At 36.2% G+C, this 24,339-nt stretch overlaps 1 protein-coding gene across 2 annotated transcripts in view; it reads right to left on the bottom strand.

Moving 5' to 3' along the window:
• Positions 1–2,103: 2,103 nt before the first annotated feature.
• The window catches only part of arrb1 (arrestin, beta 1), a 44,180-nt gene continuing 21,944 nt past the window's right edge, over positions 2,104–24,339 (bottom strand). Inside the window, exons 2-16 of one of the 2 annotated variants that reach the window (XM_079388337.1) lie at positions 18,675–18,705; positions 17,991–18,051; positions 17,567–17,611; positions 16,969–17,165; positions 16,776–16,835; positions 16,614–16,681; positions 15,562–15,697; positions 12,188–12,272; positions 12,029–12,101; positions 11,800–11,937; positions 11,635–11,718; positions 8,004–8,027; positions 7,502–7,572; positions 6,936–6,987; positions 2,104–4,212 (exon numbers count right to left, since the gene is read on the bottom strand). In XM_079388337.1, the coding sequence (XP_079244463.1) occupies positions 4,101–4,212; positions 6,936–6,987; positions 7,502–7,572; positions 8,004–8,027; positions 11,635–11,718; positions 11,800–11,937; positions 12,029–12,101; positions 12,188–12,272; positions 15,562–15,697; positions 16,614–16,681; positions 16,776–16,835; positions 16,969–17,165; positions 17,567–17,611; positions 17,991–18,051; positions 18,675–18,705 (1,237 nt within the window). In that variant the 3' untranslated portion in view covers positions 2,104–4,100. The remainder of the gene's footprint in view (positions 4,213–6,935; positions 6,988–7,501; positions 7,573–8,003; positions 8,028–11,634; positions 11,719–11,799; positions 11,938–12,028; positions 12,102–12,187; positions 12,273–15,561; positions 15,698–16,613; positions 16,682–16,775; positions 16,836–16,968; positions 17,166–17,566; positions 17,612–17,990; positions 18,052–18,674; positions 18,706–24,339) is intronic. The other variant, XM_079388338.1, reaches the window with a different exon arrangement.

Genomic DNA, 24,339 nt, shown 5'->3' with positions numbered 1-24,339 from the left:
AGCTGCAAGCAACGATTACTGGGGTTCAAAAGCTTAAAGCATTTATTTAGCAAGGCTGTACCCACCTAAATCAATGATTTAAAAAGCATTTTTGGCAAATCCAGGTAATTTACCATAGAAATATTATGTTTTTTTTAACAATTTCTACTGTTATAGCGCTAGCTGTGGTCCAATCTCCTTAAAACTTTGCATGCTTGCTTAGAATCACTTGTCACATGTGCTCACCAGGTTTCGTGAAGTTTTGAGTTTTCCTTAAGGCTTTATAGGATTTTGAGTAAATTTGCACAGGCCACTTTTCTAAATGACCCCGTTATAGCTTCCCAAAGGGTAAATTTAAATATTTTTGATAATTATTGACCTAGAGAGTCCAGAGAATTGTACTGGAGTGTTTTTTTTTCCAGATTGAGCAAAAAACCTAGGACTAGTTCACAAAAGTATGTTTTTTTACATCTTCTCAATCATTTAACAAACGATTTGATTGACAGCAGTGGTTCTAGAGGCAAAGTTGTCTGGAATGAGAAGTTCTATCGTATGATATGAGTACTGTGCGAAAAGCTGCACGACATACAAACGTTTATGCCCTTTAAAATGTGATATTGTTTTTCAAATTTCTCTCAGACCTTTGGGGCCGTGAGTCAAACAGACCCACTGAATTTTGTTCCAATCAGCCTCCTTTAACCTTGTCATGCATGTGCAGACAAACTTACTGCTCAAAGTTAGTCGGCCAATGGCGGCCATGTTTTTTGAGATATGCAAATATACTTATAGACACTTGTGGCACTTTGGACTAAGACTTTTCACACAAATTTTCATGTAGATAGGACGAATGGGTGCACAGTTACAGCCATTTTTAAGTTTTTTTTCTCCTCTTATAGCACTACCAAGTGGCCAAGCTCCATGATTTTTTCCCTGTGACCTCAGATTGAGCTCTTACATAATTGTTCTAAGTGTGGGGAAGGTAGCTCATTCCATTCAGGAGTTATAGGCATTTTACTAAAAGTGGCCCTGCCCCTTTCAAACATTTTGCCATCCCTTTCCGACGATGAGTTTTTTGATAATTATTGATATTCACTGTCCAGAGGATCTCTCTGCACTGGTTTGGTTCCGATTGGGCGAAAACCTAGGACTAGTTTGCAAAAGTAGGGTTTTCAAAAAATTCAAAAATTTCACCAGGCTCATGATCAAATCTGGTGTACATTTGTCCGGCGTGAGCCAAGGATTCCAACAACACGAGTTATGAGCGATTTTGTACTTTTGATCACTGTAGCGCCCCATCAGGCCGATTGGGGCGAGCCTAGGTCACGTTGTAGGTAGTGTGAGTATTAACATCCTTTCAAGTCTCTAAAACTTACGGTTTGGTCTGCACGATCAGTTTTATGTGGAGATCGCTGATCCGTGGCCATTCTAACAATTACAATAGAGTTTCAGCGCTACGTGCTTGAACCCCTAATAAACTTTAAATATTATCATGTATACATTGAAAAATATAGTGAAATATAGTGATCCCCATGCACTATTAGTGCATCCCTTGCAAATCCACTCGAGTGGTGTGGAGTGCTGTTACATGCTTCATGCTTTGTCCCACAATGCAGCCTCTTCCATTTTTGGAATGAGCAATCACATTGTGCTCATACTGTAAATCAACAATCTCACTCTGACTGTTTCACCATAATCATCAAAAATATTGTCTCAGACATTCATATTTATGCATTTGACAGATGCTTTTATCCAGTGCAACATTGCATTCAAGGTACACCTTGTTTCACACAGTTCTTGCTTTTCTTGGGAATCATGCCCATGACTTTGGTGTTGCTGCAGTGCCATACTTTACTGTTCGGGCTACAGAAGGGCTTCATTTGAACTGATACAAGCAGAAAATTTAAAACAATGACACAATTAGACACAACTGAGATTTCTTTTGTGGTTACAAGGACTGTTGTGTTGTGCAATACATTAACTGTTTGATCCACTGACAACGCATATCACAAGTGTCCAAATGCTTAGTCTTCATTTGAACTGTATGTTGTGCCTATATTTGTATCATTTGATGTTCGATTAAATGTAAATACATAGAATATAAAGAAGAAACAAAGACTTTGATATATAGAGCATTATATATTTAATATATTGTCTTACATTGAATAATCAATACCATTTCTTGACACATCTTGCCTTATGCCAGTAATCAAGTTTATTTTATAAGTGTGTTTTTTCCAGCACATGGGAATTAATTCAGTTCAGTTAACAATCTATTTTAATTTAATCATTCTCTTTCTTTCTTTCTTTCTTTTTGTCTTTCTTTTTTTACAAAAAAAGTTTCATTCACAAAACATACAAATTTTGGACGTTTCATGCAGTAAATCAAGGCCTCATTCATATAGAAAGCACAATAATCTTTGCAATGTATAAATGGCTACATTTCCAATCAAATTTCTTTTTAGTGGCTCTCCAGTTCAGAGAATTACTGAATGGGTCTAGAGGAGTTTGGACATGAAATTAAAAGTTTGGCCAAACATTTGAACTCTTATCATCATTTATTAACTGTTATTTTGTTTCTAAACCTGCACGACATTATTTCTTTCATGGAACACAAGATAAATTTAAGGAATGTGCTGGTTGTTTTTTCAATGCATTTACAATGGAGACTAGAGCTTTCAAGCTTCAAAAAGGACCATATGGCGAAAAAGCATCTTGAAAGTATCACAGAAGCTCTCCATGTGAGTCTGTGTGCTGAAGTCTTTTTGATTTGTTAAAGTTGTCAAGTCATCTTTATAGCACTTTATACAATACATATTGTGTCGAAGCAGCTTTACAGTGTTAAACAGGAAACTAGTGTTCCAATAATACAAACAAAATTCAATTCTGCTGTAAAGCAGCTCTAAAAACAGCACAGTAGTAAACAGTTGAGCTAGAACTGTTCAGAGGAACAGTCGAATTGATTCTCCAATTCTCAATTCATCAAGTTGTTCTTTTGAGTCTGATCTAATCGACTGATCTGGTTCACAAGACCGAATAATGAATTATTAAATAATTAATTCACAAACTGATCCAGTTCCAGAGTGCTGGAAAGATTATTCATGACTAACAACTTAAATGTTGGTTTCTTCCTCACACAAACCTATTCATTCAGAACAATTCATACAATATGCACATGGCACAAGTTGAAGGGATGATTTTTCATGATACTTTGGAGCTTTCAAATGATTGTGATATACCAGAACATTCTTCGAAGGTTCTTTTCTGACAGATTTAAGCATACATATGCTTTATTCAGAATAGAGACTGTAACTGGAATGTTTGTAGCTCGTGACTATTTATAGTTGCTCTGATTGAGAAGCTTGACTTATGTAAAAATATCATATATAGTCCCCTTAAAGATATATAGGCATTGTTTATAATTAAATGATTTCATAGAAACCCACTTTTAGAAATAACTGAATTGTCATAAATGGTTGTTGCATTGTGTCATGTAGTCTTTTTATCAGTAGTGTATCCATAACTTTTATTAGGTAAGATAGCTTTTAGATATAATCTTTTATCGAAAAGTGGAAAAAAAATACTTTCACTGCATGACTGATTCAAAAGCTCTCAGTTGAGACATTAGACATTATAAAGATTATTCAATTTGGCAGCTTTTATAATAAAAATACTAAATCCAGTTCCATTTACAGTAATTAAAACAATAAATTCCATACATTAAATATGATTCAAAACTAAATCACGGCCCTTCAAATCTTCCTCAGTTCTAACCAATGGAAGAATCTATAAAACAAAGCAACAACAAAGGCATGCTACCACTGACGTTTGATTTAGCTAAGATGAGAAGCCATTGCCTCAACCGTAAAAGACCCTCAAATATCTTGAGGCACTCAGTGGCCGGCCTATCAACTAAAACCTCACCTTCTAATCGCTTCGACGGCAAGGGCACATTTTCTACACTTAAGTTTTTACTGTACACCCTTGCAGGATGGAAGAGACAAATGTGAACAAGAACACAACAACTGCACCACTGTGAGTTTGTTAAAGGGTGTCCCATTTTTCCAGGTTATCTCAAAAGGTTCTCTTGTATCGGCACAACACAGGAAACTCTTATCTGCAATCTATCTATCATTCAGTTTGGGCGAATCGGCACCCTCCTCATCTTCGTCTTTGTCATCTTTTGCCCCGATCAGTCGTTGTCGAGCAAAGTCCTCGAAGATGATGTCATCATCACTAGGGATAAACAATTAGAGAAACATTCATCAGGTGTTGTGTTTCCCTGTACGCATGTTTGTGTTGTGCATTACAAGCTGTTATTTTTTTTCTTATAGACAAGAAGTTGACAAAGTACAGAAAGATAAGCAGTGAGCAATTATCACTGTTTTTGACATTTCATATACAGTGGGGGGGGAATTATTTGATCCCCTGCTTATTTTGTACGTTTGCCCACTGACAAAGAAGTGATCAGTCTATAATTTTAATGGTAGGTTTATTTGAACAGTGGGAGACAGAATAACAAAAAAGTTATAAATTGATTTGCATTTTAATGAGTGAAATAAGTATTTGATCCCCCATTAGTCAGCAAGATTTCTGCTTCCCATGTGTCTTTTATACAGGTAAGGAGCTGAGATTAGGAGCACTCTTTTAAAGGGAGTGCTCCTAATCTCAGTTTGTTAACTGTTTAAAATAAATAACTATAAATCTCTCTGGGACTGGGGCTCCATGCAAGATCTCACCTCGTGGAGTTTCAATGATCATGAGAACGGTGAGGAATCAGCCCAGAATTACACGGGAGGATCTTGTCAATGATCTCAAGGCAGCTGGGACCATAGTCACCAAGAAAACAATTGGTAACACACTACGCCATGAAGGACTGAAATCCTGCAGCGCCCGCAAGGTCCCCTGCTCAAGAAAGCACATGTACAGGCCCGTCTGAAGTTTGCCAGTGATTCAGAGGAGAACTGGGTGAAAGTGTTGTGGTCAGATGAGACCAAAATCCAGCTCTTTGTCATCAACTCAACTCACCGTGTTTGGAGGAGGAGGAATGCTGCCTATGACCCCAAGAACACCATCCCCACCGTCAAACATGGAGGTGGAAACATTATGCTTTGGGGGTGCTTTTCTGCTAATAGGACAGGACAACTGCACCGCATCAAAGGTACAATGGACAGGGCCATGTACCGTCAGGGCCAGGACATTGAAGCCACCCAGGGCATTGAAAGTAGGTCGTGGATAGGTATTCCAGCATGACAATGACCCAAAACACACGGCCAAGGCAACAAAGGAGTGGCACATTAAGGTCCTGGAGTGGCCTAGCAAAATCTGTTGAGGCAGCTGAAGGTTCGAGTTGCCAAATGTCAGCCTCAGAACCTTAATGACTTGGAGAGGAACTGCAAAGAGGAGTGGGATAAAATCCCTCCAGAGATGTGTGCAAACCTGGTGGCCAACTACAAGAAACGTCTGACCTCTGTGATTGCCAACAAGGGTTTTGCCACCAAGTACTAAGTCATGTTTTGTGAAGGGGTCAAATACTTATTTCTCTCATTAAAATGGAAATCAATTTACAACTTTTTTGAAATGCGTTTTTCCTGCATTTTTTGTTGCTGTTCTGTCTCTCATTGTTCAAATAAACCTACCATTAAAATTATATACTGATCATTTATTTGTCAGTGGGCAAATGTACAAAATCAAATCATTTGTTTTCCCCACTGTATTTTTTTCCTCTTGAGTTAGCTTTGGTAAAAAGCAAACAAAGAGATTTTTTGTAAAGAACCAGAATCACTTAGTAGAATAGAATCTGAACCAGGATCAGGACCATTACTTGCGTTTCCTCTCGCTCAATTAGATTAGGTTTCACTACAAATAGAATTTTCAGCACTATTATTCCAGTCTTCAATGTCACATGATGCTTCAGAAATCATTCTAATATGCTGATTCAGTGCCCAAGAAACATTTCTTATCCTTATCAATGCTGGAATCCGTTGTAATACACTTGCAAAACATTTTCTGAAAGATCATGTGATACTAAACATGAGTAATGGAGAAAATTCTGTTTTTCAGGCAATACAGTCTGTCAGAGATAGATGCGGTTGCTAAGGTACCCGGGGTGGTTGCTAGGGTATTGCTACGCGGTTGCAAAGGTACCCAGGGTGGTTACTAGGGTGTTGCTAAGTGGTTGCCAGGGTACCCGGGTTGGTTGCTAAGGTGTTGCTACGCAGTTGCTAGGGTGCCTGGGGCGGTTACTAAGGTGTTGCTATGCGGTTGCTAGGGTACCTGGGGTGGTTCCTAAGGTGTTGCTGCGCAGTTACTAGGGTACCTGGTGTGGTTGCTAAGATGTTGCTATGCGGTTGCTAAGGTACCCGGGGTTGTTGCTAAAGCGTTGCTATGCGGTTGCTAAGGTATGCAGGGTGGTTGCTAGGTTGTTGCTATGCTGTTGCTAAGGTACCCGGGTGGTTGCTTAGTGGTTGCTAAGGTACCCTGGTCGGTTGCTAGGGTGTTGCTATGCGGTTGCTAGGGTATCTGGGGTGGTTGCTAAGGTGTTGCTACGCGGTTGCTAGGGTGCCTGGGGCGGTTGCTAAGGTGTTGCTATGCGGTTGCTAGGGTACCTGGGGTGGTTCCTAAGGTGTTGCTGCACGGTTACTAGGGTACCTGGGTTGGTTGCTAAGATGTTGCTATGCGGTTGCTAAGGTACCCGGGGTAGTTACTAGGTTGGTTTGGATAGTTGTTATAATGTTGATAGATAGATAGATAGATAGATAGATAGATAGATAGATAGATAGATAGATAGATAGATAGATAGATAGATAGTATAAAAGCATAGAACATCATAATTCCAAACTTATGATAGTAACTTATGGTAGTATACATGAATGACATGTAACTATGTATAACCACAAGTCTCAGAGCAGTTTAGTAGATTAAAGTCCAATTACACCATGGAAAAGACTTTCACTTACTTTGTGTCAAATTCAATGAGGTTTGTGTCAATAGGGGCATCATTTTCTGGAGCTAAAACAAGAAGGTTGCAAAGAGAATATTGATTGGCACTCTGTAGGTAATGGGCATAATTTCCCACTCAAAGAACCCCTAATACCCCTTTTACAAAAGTGTCTGCATATAGATCTTTTCATTTGACAAAACCATTATTATTTTTGAATTTCTTTGCTACTAAAATCTCACCCATTGGCAGCTACACAATCAAACAACCACAAAACATTATTTGTCAGTTTTTAGCTTTTGACTGTTCTCCACAGATTTGTACAGATGGATTTCAGTACTGATATGTTAGGAGTTAAAAAGTGTATATTCTTGATATATTTTTATTTGTATTTTTTTAGTATATTTACATATTAAGAATATTATATTATCTATAAAAATATATTTTATTATACATTTTATCTTCCCTTTGTATAAGGGAAAGTATGTGTTTTAGTTGCTGTAACTGATATAAAATAAACCCTACTTTTTAAACTAGTTCACCAGAGAAATATGAAAGCAGATAAAAAGGCAATCTGTAACATACCATCTCTGTAGATCGATTCCTCCAATGGTTTGGGATGCATTAATGTAAAGGGGAGCTCAACAGCAACATCACTGGAGAGGGAAACACAGAACATGAGAGTAAGGCATCCAAGAGACATGATAACCAAATAAGCCCCAGCCATTTAGGATACACTGCACCCAAACCTCAATCCCACCACTCATGAGGTGCTAACAGAGTGCTGGAACCACTGGCCTAAAAGCATCAGCCCAAATGGTCCTTAGCACAAATTGATGGCATCTTCTCAAGTGTCTGAGCCTGTCTGTGCTTCCAGCCAAAGGCTTGGCTACTTATAGGAATCTCTAATGAGCACAATTGGCTGGAGTCTGCTGTGTAAGACAGACTCTTCAGTATAAGGTCAGTCCTAGTCAATCAAATTCACTATGGAGCAGCTTTAATCCGGTTTTAAAGGGGAGGGTGTCAAACAATTGCACACACTAAAAAAAGAGGAATTTCTGGTAGGAATATACAAAGATCACAGTACCTTGACGCAAGATCTCCAAGCAGCCTGAAAAAAAATTAATAAATAAATAAAACATGATCTTACTGAATTACAACAATAAGCATTCCATACTGATTTAGCAAAGTCATTTCAATTAAACCCTGGAATGAATAAAGAGGGTTAAATCTATCTACCCCTGCGTTCCATTCGGAAGGGCTCATCCCTATGCCCTAATTCCTTCAAAGGGTTTACCCTCCAGAGTGAGAGCTTCGAAGGGTTGAAGGGTGTAGGCAGGGGACCTAACAACTGTTTCTTGAAGTGCCCTTCTTCGTTATCATCCACCAGTAACCACACAGAGGCGCCGTCATCATGAAAAGAATCTGCTCAAAGGATCATGGGAGCCCGAAGTGTCTATCAGTTGTACCCTTCAAAATCCTTCATTCCAAAGGACCCTTTGAAGTGGCTAGTTTTGAGCACTTCGGTTTGGAATGACTCTTCACTATGGCAGCCATGATTGTTTTCACTCCAAAGTACCCTTCAGAGGGCAATATCCTGTTTGGAATGGACGTATGTCTGGAGTTGCTGGGTCAGGCCTGAACTTCCTGTTAAGGGCATGTCTTTTATTCTTAGCGGGAAGTAAGGTTCTGGTTAATCCAGAGGTTTTTACATACTCCCTTGTCTGTTAAGAGTAGGAATGAGGTGTCTATGTACTATCCAGACGTTTTTCCTGACTGCGTCGACATTTCATATCCAAGCAACTGCCAAGTAATCTGTTTTAAAAGATTTTAATTAAGTTGAATTGTCTGAAACATTTTTCCCTGATTGGAGTTTCCAAAATTAAAGTTGTGTATTGGGACATTTGGTCAGTGTTGGAGTTTTCCATTATGGATGGTTAGTGTTCAATTCACTGAAAATAATATATTTATATGTTTTATTGGTGGGGGTGTTATGAGCCCCTGCTCTTTCTTTCCTTTTTTCTTTCCTTCCTTTCCTCACCAGTCCTTATTTATGATTTATTTATGTTTAAATACATTTCTTGTTGTTGTTGTTTTTTTGGTCATATTATTTTATGTGTATAATAAAACTTCAACTTTTCGCCCTGGCCACTGTGGTATTTGTTGTTTTAGAATGGCTTTCTTAAACAGGGTCGTAACAAGCCACCTATAACCTAACTTATTTCATATACCTACAAGTCAAGCACACCAGAATGAATGCATCTCATGATCCAAAAGATCATTTGTGTCCATATTTTTTGACTGGTACCTGTCTCATTACATAAACAAAAATGTTTCAAATTTCTAACATTACCACATATAGAATTATTCATATTGAATTACATTTTTGCTATATATATCTTTAATTACAGTGAAAATAAAGATAAACCTAGAATCTTCTAATCTTTCTAAATACTGCTACAAAGTCAGGGAGTTATGGATATTTCTAGTATGTTGCTAAGCAGTTGCTAGGGTTTTTGACAAATGTACAGTCCACCATACATAGAGGCAAGGCTAGTTCATTTACATAGCACATTTCATACACAATGGTAATATGGCAAGCCGTTTTGACTTTTATTCCTTCTCAGGATATGAATTCTTGATATCAACAATTCAATTTTTACTAGTTAAAATGTTAATTCTTGATATCAGGAATTAGATTTCTACTAGTAACAATGTTAATTCTTGATATCAACAATTCAATTTTCACTAGTTAAAATGCTAATTGTTGATATCAAGAATTAAATTGTTGATATCTGTAATTGTATTTTCACTAGTTAAATGTCACCATAGGCTGCCATTCAAAATCAATTGTTGATATCAAGAATTAATTTCTTACTAGTTGAAATTCCAATTTCACATATCAGAATTACAATTCTTACTAGTAAAAATGTCTATTCTTGATATCAAGAATTAAATTAAACACTTAAATCATTACTAGTGGGTTACCGTGATCTTCACTTTAGAATAAATTATACATTATGCATAATTCACATTCATTCTGATCCTGTATACAGTGGTTCTTAGTAGTTCTCCAGGATATTCGAAAATTAGTAGTTATTGATTAGCTAATAGTGAACTACCAGTTTCAACTGAGTGCTATTACTTAAAGGGGTCATATGACGCGATTTAAAGTTTTCCTTTCACTTTGGAGTGTTACAATCTGTTCATGTATAGATAAGATCCCTGAAGTTGCAGACTAAAGTCTCAAAACCAAAGAGATATTCTTTATAAAATTAAGACTCTGCCACGCCCCCCTAAAATGTCTCATTTAAACACGCCCCCCACATGTCTACATCACGGTGTGGGAAGATTTGCAAAACACCACCCAAACGTACACGCAATGAAAGAGGGAATCATTTTTATTCTGGCTGTAGTATTGTTGCTGCCGCCGGCGCCATGTCCTGGAGACGCTGTGTTTCGTTGTGAAAGTACTTTGTTTGGGCTTCCAAAAGAGGACACAACTAGAAATCAGTGGTTAAGTTGTATTTACAAAACCCGTTTATAATGGGTTTTACTGTTTTTGTGTCGTCGCGCCGGGACACGGCATCACAATACGGTAAGGGGCGTAACATTTCCATCTCACGCTTGAGGTATTTGGCCAATCACAACACACTGGATAGCTGGCCAATCAGAGCACGCCTAGCTTCTCAGAACGATGAGCTTTGTAAAAATCGATGCATTTCGTAAAGGCGGGGCATAGAGGAGCAACAATAATGTACAGTGTGTGGAAAATGTGTTTTTTGAACCTTAAACCGCATAAACACATTGCATTACACTAAATACACAATGTCATATGACCCCTTTACTTAATAAATCATTAATCAGAGTTCCTTGTTAGGTACTAGTAGTTACTAGAATGTTAACAGTGCATTAGTCATTTGTTCCTGTGTAGTTATTCATTAAAGATGGAACAGTATTCTAAAGTGTTACCTGAAATTGGATATTGGCTAATAATTGTTGGGGCATGATTTTCAAATTAAAAAGCCAAGGCAATTTTATTTACATTTTATTACACTATTTAGACATTTATGAGCATACAACCCAACCCCTACCCCTAAACCTAAACAATCTAAAATACAGGATATAACAAGCAGACACAACTACAGTCACAATTATTCCAAGTCTTCTGAGGCTAAACTATTTATTTGTGTGAGGAACAGATGCAATCCTCATCTCCATCATCCGCCGTACATAACATTCAAAAATTGCTATCAGAAAAAACATTACATCAGCTTTGGTTGTGAATGCCATTGGCTCTTTGTGTGTCTCGTGACTAATTTAAAAATGTTTTCACTCGTCAAATTGCTGGTATTTGCGTCATTATTTAACGCCCAAAAACAGCATGTCTTAAAGTAGCTTGCAGATTTTTGGTCAGTTTTTGCAGTAAATACTTGGGACTCTACTTTTATTTGCCTGTTACATGTTTTATATTTTTGAGAAGTGGGTAGGTTTAGGGTAGGGTTAGGTGCTCAAAATATCTGTGAAAGTACAAAAGTAAACAAAATCATTTCTATTTTCACAACTGAAAGCAATGGAGTGTGCATTAAAAAGTGAAGCCAAGGGGTCCTGACCAGACATGTATGTGACGAATTAGGTGTGAGAACATGTTGCAAATGCTATTGTAAAGTTTATTCCAGCAGCACACACCACACAGGATGACCAAAATGCAAACTTACCCGCCACGAGACACCACCAGCTTCACTTTCACCTTATAAGAAACAAGGATGCCCAGAATTTCCTTATTGGCCCCCTCTCTTAACCTTTTGAAACAATGCCATGGAAAGGTGAATTAATAAATCTTACAAGAAACAATCCACTTTTAAATGAGAGACTGTACTTACAATGTACTTGAGGCTAAATTTGTGTCTTCATGTTTGAGTTTGCCATCCAGAGCCAAGCCACGTTTCTCTCGGTTATTCGCAAGGAAAGGCGTGAGCGTGTATACTTTACAAAACGTAGCACTGGGGGCCACAATATCACTAGAACACGACACAAAGCAGAGAGCAATTATTGCGATGTCAGCTTGTGTTCTCATACGGTAGCTGAGTGTTAAGATTGCAGAGGACTTACTCTGATTCCTCTATCGCCACTGGACATTTGTACTGGGCAGTGTTGAAGAGGCAGATATCAGCATACTGACGCACTACAATAATAGAAATAAGTGTTATTGTTTCTTAACTATACACTAGTGTAAATACAAAGTCTGTTCACTGTGAATAACTGAATGACCTGAAATCTTCATTTTTTTTACTGTCTTGTTTGTGTTGTTTGTGACATGGACGTTGACACTGATTGGTTCACCATGATAGTAAATCTGAAAGACATTAAGAACAAAGAAAGTCATGCAAACAACAAGAGTAAATGGCAGCGCAGGAAAAAAATCTCTACTACGTACATTGTGTTTGTAAAAAAATAATAAAAAAAGAATGTATGATCTGATATTGTAATTATATTATATCTACATTCTGCCTAAATATTTAAGATGCATGTATTTGAATACAAAATTTCCATCCATTTGAATTATACCATTTTAAAATAACTTAATGTGATACATATTTGTCAGTCACACATAAAAGAAACGGGCAAGATGTCTGTTATTGTACTAATGAAGCAAATGTTTTGAATACACCACGTGATTTGATTTAAAAATTGATTTAAAATGAATTAAAACAGTTAAGAATAGAAAATGATTATACATAAAATACAGTGCAATCAGTTCGGACGTAGCACAGTGCTCATTCAGTGTTCAATTGCTGAGAAAAGTGGTCCCACTACTCTCCTCAATAAGTTGCACAATTTGAGATGTTGTGTCTGTATCACAAATGCCAACACATTCTCACTTCCAACTCATCACATATTGACACCTGATCAAGACCTTTGGGTGTCACATTTTAGCGCACAGGATTAGCGTTAATTTTTCAGTGTGTATGGTAACCCTTTGCCGTCAAAATGCAGACGCCATCATTAATGAATAACTACACAAGAACACATGAGTAACACAATATTAGCACTCTAGTAACTACTAGTATCTAATAAGAAACTCTGATTAATGAATTAGTAAGGGATAGTGCTTAGTCGAATGTGGTAGTTCACTATTACCTAATAATCAGTAGCTACTATTTTTTCATACCTCCCTAAGGACTACTGAGAATTACTGTATACAGATTCATAATTAATATGAATGATGCATAATGTCTAATTAATTCTAAAGTGAGCATGGTAACCCACTAGTAATGACTCAAGTATTACCAACTTCTTCAGAAGGAATTACTAATTATTTGGATCAGTATTCTAAAGTGAATAACATGATCATTCTCTAGTAACGACTGAAATCATTGTAAGCTTTTGAGGGTTTTGTAAAGTGATGAATTGTAATTATTCAGGTGTTACTACATCCTTTTAAAGGAATTACTAATTTTTTGGATCAGTATTCTAAAGTGAAGATCGTGATAACTGCCTAGTCATTACTGAAATCATTGTAAACTTTTGAGGTTTTTGTAAGGATCTGGTTAGTAATTCATTTTTTAAGTTTGGAAACACTTAAATCATTACTAGTGGGTTACCATGATCTTCACTTTAGAATAAATTATACATTATGCATAATTCACATTCATTCTGATCCTGTATACAGTAATTCTTAGTAGTTCTCCAGGATATTAAAAAAATAGTAGTTATTGATTAGCTAATAGTGAACTACCAGTTTCAACTGAGTGCTATTACTTAAAGGGGTCATATGATGCGATTTCAAGTTTTCCTGGATTGTTACAAGCTGTTCATAGATAAGATCCCTGAAATTGCAAAGACTAAAGTCTCAAAACCAAAGAGATATTCTTTATAAAATGTAAGACTCTGCCACGCCCCCTAAAATGTCTCATTTAAACACGCCCCCCACATGTCTACATCACGGTGTGGGAAGATTTGCAAAACACCACCCAAACGTACACGCAATGAAAGAGGGCGTGATTTTTATTCTGGCTGTAGTATTGTTGCTGCCGCCGGCGCCATGTCCTGGAGACGCTGTGTTTCGTTGTGAAAGTGAAAGTACTTTGTTTGGGCTTCCAAAAGAGGACACAACTAGAAATCAGTGGTTAAGTTGTATTTACAAAACTGTTCCAGAACTGTTCAACCCAAATATTAGAGTGTGTGCAGCGCATTTTACGGAGGACTATTTCCTGAACCTGGAAGAGTAACGTTAGCCTACAGTGCTGGCTTGCACAAAGGCTGTTTCTATAAAGTAGGGCAATTCCAACTTTGCAAGGACAGTCTGGCGCTTCTGACTCACAGCCTGTAAGTATGTTTCTGCTATTGACTATTCAAACGTGAGTTTTGAGAAGTGAAGAGTAGTGCTTGCTGTTTGTCGTTTCTTCTGTATGTAAAAACAGTATAAGTCATTATAATCAGTAATTATGTCCCCACTGGATGCAACAAATGCCTCGTTTATAATGGGTTTTACTGTTTTTGTGTCGTCGTGCCGGGACACGGCATCACAATACGGTAAGGGGTGTAACATTTCCGTCTCACGCTTGCGGTATCTGGCCAATCACAACGCACTGGATAGCTGGCCAATCAGAGCACGCCTCGCTTCTCAGAACGATGAGTTTTTTAAAAATCTACGCATTTCAGAAAGGCGGGGCATAGAGGAGCAACAATAATGTACAGTGTGTGGTAAATAATGTGTTTTTTGAACCTTAAACCGCATAAACACATTGCATTACAGCAAATACACAACGTCATATGACCCCTTTACTTAATAAATCATTAATCAGAGTTTCTTGTTAGGTACTAGTAGTTACTAGAATGTTAACAGTGCATTAGTCATTTGTTCCTGTGTAGTTATTCATTAAAGATGGAACAGTATTCTAAAGTGTTACCTGAAATTGGATATTGGCTAATAATTGTTGGGGCATGATTTTCAAATTAAAAAGCCAAGGCAATTTTATTTACATTTTATTACACTATTTAGACATTTATGAGCATGCAAACCTATGAGTTTTTTTCTGATAGCAATTTATGAATATAGTTTTATAATTTTAATAATTTCTTACCTGTTACATTTCAAGACAGAAAACAACATAGTATCCTGTTCATTGTTACATAATATGTAACAATGACCAGGAATTACATTTAATAACATGCCAAAAGTTATTAAGGACATACTGAGATCCCAAGTCTAAATAGAATTAATTTTCAGATTCATGATTTCTGTGAATGCTTTGAAGGTTGTAGCATAATACATCCAAGCCAAATGTTTATTATTATCTTTTGTTTAAAGCTTCAATAATGTCTGCATGAATTTCCTGAGTTTTCATAAGGTCAACAGAACATTTTTTGAAAAGTTTAATTTAAATGAAAAGTTTAAAATATATATTACTAATATTAGTAGTAGTAGTAGTAGCATTATTATTATTATTATATAGTACTATAAGTAACATTGTGCTGCAGGATTTCAGTTGTAATGCCCTGGTTCCATCACTAGATGTACCCATTGTCATTGGATTAACTTGGGTTACTAATAAGCAAGAACTCCATTTGTGATGTTGTCTTTTCTCAATAGTCAGGTATTTAATCTTATTCAGACCAGCTGAGTAACCAGACAATCCTACCTCTTTGTCAAGTGAGGCCTCCAAGTGTAAAGGTTTATCTGACATGAGAAACTGCCTTGTGGTTTCAGCCATTGGCTGTGGGCCCGGCTTCTCTGGAGCATACTGCACTTTTCTGATGACAAGACGCACTGAATTCCTATAAAATGGCAGTTAATGGGGGATACATATCATAATGTGTGACATTTATTGACTTTTACGAAATCTATATTGTGAGTGGTTGCCAGGACAGTGTGATGTGTAACTAACGTGAGCCGTTTTCTAGCATGTTGCTTTGTGTTTGTTGTGTGTCCTTATACAAGGATTTTTTTCAGATATTTTATCTTAACTCTGATCATTTAAGAGTAATAGCACATCATTCCTCAACAAAATACCCTGTTTAAATATTTCTATTCATGGCACAAATTGTGTGAGGCTTGATGTGATTATTAAAACCGTAACAATAATTGCTTTAGAAAAATAATTTGTGACCCTGGACCACAAAACTAGTCTTAAGTCGCTGGGGTATATTTGTAGCAATAGCCAAAAATACATTGTTTGGGTCAAAATTATCCTTTTTTATGCCAAAAATCATTAGAATATTAAGTAAAGATCATGTCCCATGAAGATATTTAGTAAATTTCCTACATTAAAACTTAATTTTTGATTAGTGATATGCATTGCTAAGAACTTTATTTGGATAACTTTAAAGGTGATTTACTCAGTATTTAGATTTTTTTGTAACCTCAGATTACAGATTTTGAAACCATTCATCAATGGAAAGCTTATTTATTCAATTTTCAGATTATGTATAAATCTCAATTTCGAAAACTTGACACTTATGACTGGTTTTGTGGTCCAGGGTCACATTTGAATCTGACAAAAACCACAAAGGAATGAAATTATCAATCATAATAGGACACTGTTTCAAATGTATTCAATCAAAAATCATTTAGTCTCGTTTGTCTCCCATATTTTCCAAAAACACATTCCGACAAATGTTTAAAAGAAAGGTTATGTTTTATGTGTTGCTTTGTGTCAGTTACTCGGTTGGGTGCCATTGTGAAAGGCTGTACCTTTTGTGGATTTTTTCTTCAACGTTTTCAGCACAGAAAGCTTTCACTTCAAAGTCAACCCCGCAGGCCTTTGCAGATAGGAATAAGAAAATGTTACTCTCTATGCCCTTTTACTTATCTATCAAAACCAATATCATGAAACATTATTTGAAGGAAATGTACCTTTCCTGTATCCTCTGGCCCTGGTTGTAACGTGACAGAACAGGGTAAGTTTGGAGGAATCTGTGAGAAAATGTTTGACATTTAATGTTGAAAATGAAACTGTAGCACAAATATGGCAAAGGCACCAAATGTAATCAAAATTGAATTCAATATCACATACTTGGCATCATGTAAAGAAAATAAGAAATTTCACCTCAAAGGTGAAGGGGTAAGCATGTTCTCCCAGTTTCTTTATCAGTCGCTCTTGTAGACGTGTCAAGCTCTTTTTCTCTTCAGGCACAGGAGGAAATGCCTGGATGTTGGCCACAAAGAGGTCTTTGCGAAACGTCAAGCCAAGAACGTCCAAGTCCTCCCGTCCATAGCGGAAAGCACACGTCAAGGTCACAAAAACTGAGGAAGAATAAAAACAAACTTCTCAATAACTGTACGGTTAATGGATTTACAGTCAACTTTGTACTTCTTGTTCCTAATGAAAGAAAACCCATCAACAAATTGGAGAATTATTGACATACAGTAAGTGTACACAGCTATATAATTCATGCAGAAAGCGCAGCTCGGATATTAGCCTCGGAGACAGATGTAATGAGTGAGGTTTGAGTTCATACTGAGATCTCTGATTTATGATTGCTGGTATCTTTCAAATCGGAGCACAGTTTGTAATGCAGAGATCTCTTATGAAATTTTAGAGGGAGGTGGGGGGGGTGGAAATGAGGAGAAAAATCTGTGAGGCAGGGAACTTCAGCAAAGGCTCTGTTTGGTTATTACTATACTGTGAACATAAAAAATCTCACCTTTTCTCTCTTTTAAGTACTCTGGATCAATTAAAACCACACCATCTGCAAGAGCAAAAAACACATTATAGCTAAAAACTCAAACTTATGCCTGCTTAGCTGTGAAATTATTATTTTATTATTACTTTAATTTTTAATCCAAAACATCAAACTCTATTTAAAACGTGAAGTAATCAAATGTGCTTTCTTTGATGAATAATTTAAGTTTGAATAATGTGATAGATGAATAGATTAATAATGTAAGTTTAATCCTTTACATTAGTAAATTAGTCATTTTAATCAATTATATTTGCAAGCAGCTTCATTATATAATTACAAAGTGCACATACATGTTATGACATGTTAATTACAATGTAATTACAATGTAACATGCTCACTACATAAAGTGAAACTATAAATTAAGATTGTGTATCTTATTGCCTACCGACAGGCTCCACAAGATCCACATGGTCGACAAAATCCCTCTTACCAAGGTACACAGTTAACTAAAAAGGCAATCATAAAATGACAGTATTAGCACAACACAAAACAATTCAGACAGAACAGTTTGAACTGAGCTGAAATGTTCATTTGTGCCATTGTGCATGTGTACTTTTATATTTATCTTTCATTAACCCCTGCAAGTTATGAAGTTATGAGCGCTAAATTGTGTTTTAGTGCATTTTCTATCAAAGCCGATTACTGAGTTGTCCCATTCGACTATATGTTTCTGTAATGATTGTGTTGTGCCGATCCTGTCCCAGCTTTGCAGAAGGCTGGGTGCTGAGTCACATGCCCCTCTTTCATATTCGCCCCACGCCCGCTTCCTGCTCAAGGACTGTTGCGGCGCACCGCACGTCTCCCTGCTAATGATACATATAGACTCGTGGCTATATGCTAACCGCACATCCATTGCAAGCTGGGACCCATCGGCCTGGCTAACCGTGTCGAAAGCATCAAATCAAATTTTGAAACAAGAGGTACTTTGTTGCTCAATATTTGTGGTTATTCAGCCATAAACATTTCAGAACAGGTTGTGCTGCACTCACTGATATAAATCCTTTGCAGGATCAGAATCAGTAACACTGCAGTTAGAAATGAAGGAGGGACAAAATGAATGTGATATTACCTTTCCATTCGGACTAGCCTTCTTGAACACCCTGTGGAAACACAAGAGTATCATAAGATGATAATATACACTAAATTTTGCTAAGATGTAGCTATTTAAAGAAGATATAAATTGGTGGTGTCCTGAGAAATCACACTTGTCTCTGTGACAAGCCAATGGCAGTTGCTTGGCCGATTCATGACCCTTAAAACAAGCATCTGAATGCTCTTTACTTTAAGGGCACTCATTTCTGTTTTCTGTGTGTGGTTTATTTTTAATATCATGCAGACATTTTGAGTACTTGAGTCATTATATCAGCAAATCAGCCAAACTTGCCCCCGTGGTGTTGACTGGTTTTCTCCCAAAGTTTTTTTTTACTCAGTTATCTAACATCACCTGGAGTTTTTCGTTCCTTGCCACAGTTGCCTGTGTCTTGCACATTTGGTAACTAATATTTTATAAACCATGTACAATGTGTTATGCCATGCCATGACTTTCAACTGACTGGGGTGGGTTATATGATCAAAGTTTTAACCTTGTGTGCATCATTTAACACTATTTTTACACTATTTCCCCGTCTAAATACTGTAAAGCTGATATAAAGCCACCCAGCTTTATATCAAGCTGATGTAAACTGCTTTGACACAATTTGTATTGTTAAAAGCGCTATAGAAATAATAGTGACTTGACTTGACTTAACCATGACAATGATACACATCAACAAATAGTAGGCTCGTTACTACATCAAACTGTTATTACTGTAATTTGAATAAACCTTACAGGTTTCATAATCCTCAATACCACATAAATTAATAACTCCAACAACTACTATAAGTATATCCAACTTTACCCAGATACATACGGTACGTTACTATATCACACAGCTCTGTATAATATATAGCTCTATATATATATATATTACTATATAGCTATGTATATAAACAGTTGGATATATAAGTACCGTATATATACAACTTTACTCACATAGATGCAGTATACTCAAAGCACAATATAGCAAAACTGCTTATTGTTTATATTCATGTTCATAAACCGCTACAAATAGGCCACATTATCTGCAATATTTACTAAGAAATCATTAGCATTTTGTCTATTTGTTTTCTGAGACTTTTTAATGTTCTTTTTTCTCTATATCTGTAGAAAGATTGGCTGCCTCATTGGCACTGAAATAATAATACATCTCTTATCTCCTCATCCACAGTTCAGGCATTCCTTTCACAGACAGCACCCTACAGCAAAACAACAATAAATGAAGTCGTAAATCAGCCTTGCTGCCGATGTGATGGCCTATATTTTTAAAGGAACGCTGGGGCTTTTTATCTGTTTGTATATGGCCTAAGCAAAACAAAAATGGGTTTAGATTAGATTCGATTTTTTTTTCTTTATGCACAAAGACTAAGGGTGCCACTCTTTGTAAACAGGCTCTGTTCAGAATGAGCATACTGCATACTGCACAGTACACTGCAATACTTCCTGCACATGCATCCTTTTTTTAACTGATAAACATTTTAAACAATAGTATGCTACAATGCTAAATGATGTCAATTAAAGGGGTCATTGGATGTGACATGCACTTTTACAAGTTGTTTGAACTGAAATGCGTGTTGGCAGTGGGTGTACACAACCACCCTATAATGATAAAGTGCTTTTTTTTAATCTCGTTAAATCATTTCCCCTTTCTCATATCAAGCCATTCTCAGATGCCTGTCTGTGTGACGTCACATTGTCGATTGACACTAGCATTTTACCTTAGACCTGCCCTGAGTGAGCTGTAGACAGTCCACCATTGTTTCAATGCTGAAGCAGATGTAAAGAATGGCTCCTAAGCGATTGAGGTGTTTTGTTGTTGGATGTAATAATGAACATCGCAGTTACAAATTTTAAACAAAGTATGTTATAGACTTTTCATTAAGACCCTAAAGAATCATATCAACTTGTGGAAAATGGGCATCCGATGACCCCTTTAAATGAGAGATGTAAATAAAATAAAAAAGTTAATTTGGTTAAAATATACTTCTTATTAATCTTGAAAGGACAACACTTGCATCAAGCAAGCAAGTTTGAGCTTCCATTTACCGTAGTTTTTGTGCTCTATGTATGTGCATTGATTAATGTTTATGTGTGAATAAAAGTAAATCTGTTATATCATATAAAGTGTTCAGATTAATTTTAATGTGTTTTTATGAACTTTTTCAAGCATTAAAGTTTTAAAGGAATGAACTTTCATTAGAGGGACAGAAACATTTCATTAAAAATATCCTCATTTGTGTTCCGAAGATGAAAGAAAGTATTATGGTTTGGCATGACATGAAGGACTAAATGATGACAGCATGTAAGTTTCCTTTAAATCTTGGCAGTATGACCAAATATAGAAGCAGATCAAAAAATATTACTCCCAGTTCATTTGTGACATTGGAAATGAAAAGTCTAATAAAGCACATTGCATTGTGGGATACAGTACTCAGTTTAGCTTGATAGATTGATCGTAAGTAGAAGACAGAACACTCTCAAAAGAGTGTTGGTATTATTCCTAAAGTTCTTACTAGCCAAAGAGTTCTTGCTCAGGCAAGAACTTGCGGTCAGTGCTAAAGTTTGGCAGGTGAAGCACAAAAGCTTCTCAGTCTTTTCACTGCCATATCTAGTGATAGCCTACAGGCATGTTTGTTCTAGTTAAAGGGCTTCAATTAAATTACCCAGCTTTCCTCTCTGTTAAGTTCTAATGTTGCTGTAAATTAGCCGTGGTGTCTCCACAAATCCCGCTGGGCACCAGCATATCCTCTCAACTTTACATCCTTATTAGAGGAGTGTCCTCATTAATGGACATTAGGCTTTCAGAGGAAGCATTTTGGTACAATAAAACGTGTGTAATGATGGAGATCTTGGCCGTTAGCAAAAAGCTGCTTACTATTAAAGCAGTGAGTGTGAATCATTAGCGTCTTGAAAAACACAAGTTTGTGGGATTTTTATGGCTTGAGCATTAGAAGACAACATTTGAAGTGGTTGTAATGGCACTGATGTGCAACCTATTTTGCACAAAACAAAGAGTTGTTATAAACTACAATATTAGCTTCATAATATTAACCCCAAAGGGACCTTAAGATGACTTAAATTGGCTTCATTTAAAATAAAATAAGCAAAGCTAAAACAAATCAAGACAGTTCCTAGTAAAACATTAACCCCTGAACAACTGTAATAATTAATAAAATCTTAAAATGCCATGGACATCTGAACAAAGATTAGGCCTATACACAATATTTCTAGTTATGCCAAGCTCTATATTGTTTTATAGTGGGGACGACTAGTGAATAAAATAAATATTTATTTTCTTCTCAAGAGTTATGGAAGATAATATAAATACAAATATTACACTGCAAAAAATGAATCGTGGGTCTTGTAATTTTCATAAAAAAATTTAAGGCGATAATTAAAAATAGTGAGTATATTTCATTAAAGGAATTGTGATTCAGTGTTGTATGAAAAATATTGAGGACCTTTTACTAATAAAACCAAGAGATGTGTTTTCCTCACTTTTTTAAAGGAAACTTAAGCAGTTTTGAGGCTTAAATTGAGGAACTGATTAAACTAAAAAAAAATAAGGAAAGAAGGAAACCTATTTATTTTAAGAGAATTAGCTCAATTTTGCAGTTTTATTTTAGAGGTGATTGTTAGTTCCCAGCATGCTTTGCATATGGCTGTATATGGAGAGTAAATTTTGAAATTAAATGCTATTTTATGTGTTTTTGAGTGAAGGGAAACATCTATTAATGTTTAATGTTTGACATCTGAAAGAGTTTCTGTTACGTTGAAGTTTCCATTGTGCAGTGTAATCGTTACCATTGTGCAGAAGAGTAGCACTTATGGTTATGGATACGACTTCTATAAGCCATTAAGCCTTGTTCAGTGGGCAGTCGCTTTGCTAGAGCTAGTGCAGTACTTCCCAGTATTTCTCAAGTATTTTCCTACTTGAGCTGTTTGGCTGTATACAGTCTTTTAAAAGTACAAAATAACTCAGTCAAATACAAACAGGCCTCACTCAAAATCACAGACTTTTGAGAATCAACTTAAAATTAATGAGCACATTTCACAAATTATATTAAATTCAATGTGTCATAGATTCATGAATCTAGGAGATTTTACATGATTTATTCAGGTAGATTCCATTTAAAAAAATCAAGCCCGTTCTATTTTTTCCAGTGTACTATTCCTATCCCTAAATGTTATTGGCAATGAGTTCTGGTAAATTACTGTTTTTTAAGTCGGATAACAGCATCTGATGAATGAATAAATGTAAATCAGTGACTGTCAGTGAAGTTTCTCTGTTTAAGTTACCATGGTACAGCTGGCATTGGTTAAATAGAGAAATGTACCCTGAAAGCACATTGGCATTCAGTGAAAGAGCCCTCTCTTTTAAATATAGTCAGCATGGCAATGAATAATGCCTTGTACTATTTAATGCCACGCCTCTAATTAAATTGCTTTGTAATGCAAATTACTATATTAGGGCACTGATGTTCCATTGCCCGGGTCAGTGGGACACCAAGCCATTCAGAGCTGGATACTCTCTGGGTTTCCCACAACACTATGTAGAATGTTAGTAATATGTAAGTAGCACTTTATTCCTATGGCATATTTTCCAAAAGTAACACAGAAATTTTTTTTTGTGAATGAATCGAATCCTATAAACACTCAAAAGGACAAATGCAGTTGAAATGGGGTTTTACACTTACAATATCAGATGCAAAGAAAACAAAATAAACAATGTTTATTTATTTTGGGCAATGCAAAGTCACTGTATATTATATTTGAACATATATGTGACCCCGGACCACAAAACCAGTCATAAGTAGCACAGGTATATTTGTAGCAATATCCAACAATATTGTATGGGTCAAAATTATCGATTTCTATTTTATGCCAAAAATCATTAGGATATTAAGTGAAGATCATGTTCCATGAAGATATTTTGTAAATTTTCCTACCGTAAATATATCAAAACTTAATTTTTGATTAGTAATATGCATCACTAAGGACTTAATTTGAAAACGTTAAAAGCGATTTTCTCAATATTTAGATTTTTTTGCACCCTCAGATTCCAGATTTTCAAATAGTAACATCTCGGCCAAATATTGTCCTATCCTAACAAACCATACATCAATGGAAATATTATTTATTTAGTTTTCAGATGACATATAAATCTCAATTTCCAAAAATTGACACTTATGTTTTGTGGTCCAGCGTCACATATTTATAATTTATATTAAAAAAAGGAAAAGAAAAATCTTTAGTCTGTGCAATAAGCATAACTTTACATACTGTAGACCTGCTATGATTGCCATAAGTAATTAATCTCAATAGAGTAATTAAATATTCCTACTAATAACAATAATGACCCTGCAGCAATGTTAATTGCTAAATTACTGTAAGTGTAGCCTTCTGTGAGCTGCTAGTAAAAACTCTCTACAATTATCAAGTAAAAAGAAGGTTTTTTTGCTAGAATGATTGATAAACAGACAGTCTTTTCACATATAGATACTTTTTTTGTTGGTTTGTTTGGGGGGACTAATGCCCTTTCGGTTTGAAAAATTTGACAAACAAAAGTCTGTTGCATTTGCAGATTCATCTTGAAACCTAAGGGTTCCTCTTCAGTCACCAGCTGGGAATGTTAGTC

This window comes from Barbus barbus (assembly GCF_936440315.1).
Source record: "Barbus barbus genome assembly, chromosome: 31".
Taxonomy (NCBI): Eukaryota; Metazoa; Chordata; class Actinopteri; order Cypriniformes; family Cyprinidae; genus Barbus; species Barbus barbus.
Note: the sequence above shows the minus strand (reverse complement) of the source record. Positions and strands in the feature narration are given on the sequence as shown.